The 6000-nt window shown below is 53.0% G+C and overlaps 1 protein-coding gene across 1 annotated transcript; it reads left to right on the top strand.

Moving 5' to 3' along the window:
- The first annotated feature begins 2102 nt into the window (after positions 1 to 2102).
- Positions 2103 to 5259, top strand: LOC113997419 (muscle M-line assembly protein unc-89-like). The gene is given in 4 exon segments (XM_039389527.1): positions 2103 to 2185; positions 2308 to 2449; positions 3295 to 4218; positions 4220 to 5259. Coding segments are annotated over 4 exon segments (1545 nt in total). The 3' UTR covers positions 4616 to 5259.
- Positions 5260 to 6000: the final 741 nt, after the last annotated feature.

Raw genomic sequence — 6000 nt, 5'->3', positions numbered from 1 at the left:
TTGGGAGCGCCACAGAAGCAGATCTGCAGTTCCAAGCAGCGCCGTCAGCGGACACCTGGCTGCAAGTCCACTTCTGGATTCAACTGGCCTGGGACATCTTGGCATCAGTTTGGGACTGAGCAGAAGCCTGGGTCTCAGAACAGCACCCAGACACCTGTGGTAAAGCTGAAGACAGGTATGTACAAATTTTCCAGAGTGGTCAAAGGCCAAAAAATATGGAAATGGAAGCAATGAGCTGTGGAACTCCATTGTTTGACAAGAGAAAGTGTGGGAAAGAGCTCTGTGGCGCAGGAACCTCCCACCTAAGTTCTACACTCTTAACTCTATCAGTGCTACATCTTAACTGTGTCTTTTCTGTATAATTCTGGGCACGACAGGAACGGGATGCAAAAATGGCTAGAGACCTTCAACGAGGTAATGTGTCATTATGTCAGGAGGGTTTTTAAGCAAAAAGGTGACTATTTCTAACTCTTGACAGCTCTCCAGCCATTTTTTCCAAGTTCCTGTGAGAAGTAGGTTTTGGGGGGTTTTCTGCCAGCCTTCCAGTTGAGACTGGAATGTGAAAACTTGCTGCTTCCCAAAATGTTGCATCCAATGTTATGCAGTTGCCTGGAAAAAGCCAAGCGCAAAGAAACACTTGGCTGAAGCTGAAGTTGCCCGTCACTAGAGTTGATCTCAAGCACAAACAGCAAAGCAGCCACGAGATCAGATTTTTAGAAGCTTCAGCCATCACTTCCCCTCCCGTGTACACCCATGGCATTCAGCACTAAACCAAACCATCCCTGTTCTTTGCTGTTAGTTCTTGATTTTTGCTAGGATTCTGTGATTCATGGCTTGTCTTGGTAGCTTAGGTGGTGCAGTCTTTCTTGGAATAAGCAAGAAGATCAGTGACAAAAGAGAATCTGTCTCTGGGAAAAGATTATTTGGTCCTTTTTTGGCAAATATCAGTTCAGTGCTTGCCATCCATAGCATAAAACCTGCTATAGAATTTGAGGCCAGGTGTCCAAAGAGGCCTGTCCAAGGTGGTTTCAGAGCCAACAGGGGGACCACAGACATGGGGTTTGTTCTTGCAAGAGAAGTGCAGGGAACAGAACAAAGGTCTCTCTGGAACCTTTGTTGAGCTCACCAAGGCTTTCGATCCTGTGAGCAAAAAAGGTCTGTGGCAGATTTTGGAACATTTACATTGTCCCCCCAAGTCCCTTAAAATGATCATCTCACTCCATGAGGATCAGCACGGCCAAGTCAGATATGGCAATGCACTCTCTGAGCCCTTTCTAATATCCAATGGTGGGAAACAAGGCAGCGTTCTCGCACCAACCCTGTTCACAATCTTTGTCAGCAGGATGCTCCAAAGGGCCACGGCAGACCTCGATGAAGAAGGTGGGATCTACATCCCATATCGTACCCCTGGAAGCCTTTTCAACCTAAGGCGACTGAAGGCCCACACCAAGACCTTAAACCATCTTGTCCAGGAGCTGCTTTACGCTGCCGCCGCCGCCCTCGTGGCTCACACAGTGGCAGCTCTGCAGCGTTTAACATCCTGCTGTGCTGAGGCTGCTGAGCTCTTTGGGCTGGGCGTCAGCTTGAAGAAGACACAATTCTCTATCAGACTGAGGAGGGGGCCTTTGCCCACGTGGACGACGACTGGAAATACGACACCCATCCAGACCTTTCCCAATGCGCAGATGTTGCCGCGTGGGAAGAAGACGTGACACCCCAAGAGCTCTACCCATGGGAAGAAGAAGTGAGAGTCCAACAACGTTCCCAACGGGGAGCCAGAAGACACCGAGAGCTCTACGAATTTGAAGGAGATGGGAGAGTCCGAGAACTCTCCCAATGGCGGGATGGGAGACACCCAGAGCTGTACCAACGGGAAGAACCTGTGAGACGCCAGAAGCTGTACGAATGGGAAGAAGATGGTGTGAGATACCAGGAGCTGACCCGATGGGAAGAACATGTGACAGTGCAAGAGGTGTCCCAAAGGGAAGAAGAAGAGACCTATCAAGAGCTGTCCCAATGGGGAGATTTGAGAGGCCAAGAACTTTCCTAATGGGGAGATGTGGCAGTCCCAGAGCTGTCCCAGTGGGAAGGTGAGAGATACCATGACCTGCCTCAGTGGGAAGAAGATGTGCAAGGGCATGGACCGTCCCAATGGAAAGACAAGAGAGACCCAGAGCTCTCCCAAGTGAGAGACAAGGCAGACAAGGAGCAATCTCAGGAAGAAGACTACAGTGCCCAAGAGCTGCCCCAAAGGGAAGACAGGAGTGAGAAAAAGCTGTCCCAGTGGGGAGATGATGTCGGTTACAGCATCTGGGACAAACCCTGGCGCCTGCTGAATGCTGGGGACCCCCAGATTGTTCCCCAGGAGGGGTCCGGCTCTGCCAGCAGTGTGGGCACAGAGGTGGCAGCAGAGGCAGCCCGTGACCTGCCCAGTCCAGCTCCTGCCCCGGTGAGTGCCACGGACACCGAGCCGGCAGGTGCTGCCCCGGCCGGAGCTGCTGAGGAGGAGGAGCCCCAGGGGCCTCTGCCTCTGTTGAGGAAGAGGCGGAAGGTTCTCCAGCCTTTGGAGAGCAGGTGCCATGGGCAGGGACACAGAGCCCGGTCCCTGCCCCACACAGCCCCTCAGAGGGCAGCGAGGCCCTGCTGGACACAAAGCAGTACATCACTGTGCTGGTTTAAAAGTAAATCAGCAGGGGAAATGAACTCAACTCAAAAGAGAGACCATAAGTCGGAATAACAATTTAATAAAATAACACAAGTATGATTATACAGAGAAACAACCGGCTTCAATCCACAAAAACCCAAATGTACAACCCAGCACCCTGGGACATGAACAAAACAGTGTTCCCCGGGCCCCCCTGAGTCCAAAGTAAAGGGAGAGCGGAAAAACCTGCTGGTGGGAGAGCTGTTGCAGTCTGGTCAAAGTGGTGATTGCAGTCCAGTTGAGGGGGGTGGTCTCAGTCTGGCCCAGAGCGGTGAGCTGCAGTCCTCCTCTGGATCCCATGAGTGGTAAAAAGGTTCCAAAACTCCAAGTTTATATATTCTCCAGTTCAGGCAGGAATGCTTCCCTCAGTCCTTCCCTCAGAGCGGGGAATTCCATAAAAGGGTATGAGGACAGGAACATCTACAGGCCTCTACTGCTAACAGTTTCTGGGAAATGGCATGGAAGGCTATAGAATACACAGTTTTGGGTTACACCCATACCATGGTGAACTGGTCTCAGCTGTCCTAACTAGGACAATCACATGTGGGATCGTGAGGAAGGCTGAGCTTGTGATCCAGGGATCCATCTAGGAGCCAGAGGAACAGAGAGACCTGGAACAAACCAGGAATGCAGAAATGCAAGAAACCGTAAGAGCACCAGAGTCAGAGAGCCCCGTGTCTGCCTCGCACAGCCCCTCAGAGGGCAGTGAGGCCCTGCTGGACACAAAGCAGTCCATCACATGGGAGATCATGAGGAAGGTTGAGCCTGTGATCGAGGGATCCAGTCAGGAGCTGGAGGAACAGAGAGAGCTGGAACAAACTACGGCTACAGAAATGGTGCCATTACTTACAGCAGAAAGGACAGAGAGCCCAGTCCCTGCCCCGCAGAGCCCCCCAGACAGCACCCAGGATCTGCTGGACATGGTCTTTTGCCTCTTCAGGGAGATCATGAGGAAGGCTGAGCGTGTGCTCAGCTGCTGGCCGGAGGAACAGAGGGTCCCAGAACAAAGCACGGCTACAAAAATGATAACAATTCCAGCAGAAAGGACAGAGAGCCCGGTCCCTGCCCCACACAGCCCCTCAGAGGGCAGCAAGGCCCTGCTGGACACAGACCAGTCCATCACCCGTGAGATCCTGAGCGAGCCTGAGCTTGAGATCCAGGGATCTGGCCAGGAGCTGGAGGAACAGAGAAACCTGGAACAAACCATGGATACAGACACAGTAACAACAGTTCCAGCAGAAAGGACAGAGAGCCCAGTCCCTGCCCCACAAAGCCCCTGCTCCCCCAGCAGCCCCTCACCTTCCCAGGTGAAAGCCCAGGCCCTCAGCGAGCAGGAGGAGGGAGCAGGAGGGGACTCAGTCCTGGCAGTGCAAGACACTGACGAGGGGCCCTTCCCTGGGGAGGGCATAGGCTGGAAATACTACGCTGACCAAGACATTTCCCAGTGGGGAGATGAGGGAGACCAAGAGTTGTCCCAAGAAACATCAACACATACCAAGAAGTGTCCCGGGGGAAGACTGCACTGAGCAGGAGCTGTCCCCTGGAGAAGTCAAGAGCTACCAGGAATTGTCTGACTGGGAAGAACACAGCGAGGAAGAGGAGCCCCAAGGAGAAGTGAAGAGCTACCAAGATGTGTCCGACTGGGAAGAAAACATTAAGGAAGAGCAGTCCCAAGGAGAAGAGAGTAGAGGCCAAGTGTCTGACTGGGAAGAATACGGCGAGGAAGAGCTGTCCCATGGAGCGAAGAGCTACCAAGAAGTGTCCGACTGGGAAGACTACACACCCTCCTGGCTGTCCCGATGGGAAGATGACAGCGACAGAGAGCTGGCACTGGCGGACGGGGAACACATGAGCGTCCCCAGCTTGGGGTCAAGCCCTTGCTCCCGGAGGAGGACGAGTGGGAAGAACTGAGCGTGCTGGAGCTGTCCCAAGGAAGGACAAGGCACAGAAGACAGGCTGAGAATTCTTGCAGCAGAGGGGCTCCCAGTGCCCGTCCCTCGCCAGGCATGGGCTGAGCGCCGGGTACCTGCCCTGTGCACACAAGTGCCGCTCTGCGCCTCACCTCCCCAGCTGGAAGCCCTGTCCCCCGGGGGGACTGAAGCTTCTCCTGCCTTCGACGAGCAGGTGCCACGGGCAGGGACACAGAGCCCGGTCCCTGCCCCACGCAGCCCCTGCTGCCCCCCCAGCCCCTCGCCTCCCCTGCTGGAGGCCCAGGCCCTCAGCAGGCAGCTGCCTGTCCCCCCCAAACGTCTCTCCCGCTTCAGGCGGGCGCTCGGGGCTCTGCGCAGGCTGTTCCGCTCCTGCACGGCGGGACAGCCCCAGGATTAGGCCCCGCTCCAGCGCCAGGCGGGCCCGGACACCTCTGCAGTGCTTCCAACACAGACACTGACACCACCACCCACCTGAGACACTGATTCCAATGCCTGACTGCTCCTGCAGGGAATGAACAAGACAGGACATTTTGCTCCCAGGAACTCCCTGCAGGATAACAACATACACGATTTTTGCCAAACAAACAAAATATGCCTTAATTAACTACTTTAATTAATTAATTAGGCTAGTTAAGTAATTAAGTAATTTAATTAATAATTATTATAACATGTAGTTATAATATTTAGATAGACTATTGTAGATTTACTTCGAAGATAGAGTTACATAAGATAGATATACTATATTTACATATTATAATAATTACTATATTTCTAGGGCACAGAGATAGATGTTTACAGTTAGACTATAGGAATTAAGAGACAAGACAAGACATAAGATTAGGAAGATTTCCTGTAGATTCCATTTAATTACCCATTCCCTCTACCTATCTCTTTAACTCACATTTATTGTTAAATAAAATCTGTGTTAAATAAAATCTGCATTAAATAAAATCCGCCTGTTTTGGGCAAATGGTCTCATTTACACCTTAATTCGGGCTGAGGCATCTCTCCCTAATGGGATCAGAACACCTGGGCAGGGACACCTTCCACCACACCAGCTGGCTCCAACCCCGTCCAACCCGGCCTTGGACACTTCCCACGGTGGGGCAGCCACAGCTTCTCTGGGCAACCTGGCCCAGGGCCTCAACTCCCTCCCAGGGAACAATTTCTCCCCAAAAGTCTCATCTCCCAGAGGTCACTCCCTGGGGCCAGGCTGCAGTGTGTTCCTCCCCAGCACTGCCTGCCTGCAACAGCCTGGGGTGACACAGGAGGGCTTCCCCTCGGCCACCCCCACCTAAGGCAGCAGCTGCTCTGGGCTGCTCCTCACAGATCCCTGTGCCATCAGCTGCAAAGCTCTCAGCAAGG

Source organism: Pipra filicauda, unplaced genomic scaffold, assembly GCF_003945595.2.
Source record: "Pipra filicauda isolate LSUMZ 115617 unplaced genomic scaffold, ASM394559v2 scaffold736_size123286_pilon, whole genome shotgun sequence".
Taxonomy (NCBI): domain Eukaryota; kingdom Metazoa; phylum Chordata; class Aves; order Passeriformes; family Pipridae; genus Pipra; species Pipra filicauda.
The sequence above is the reverse complement of the archived record's forward strand: the minus strand, read 5'-3'. Positions and strand labels throughout refer to the sequence as shown.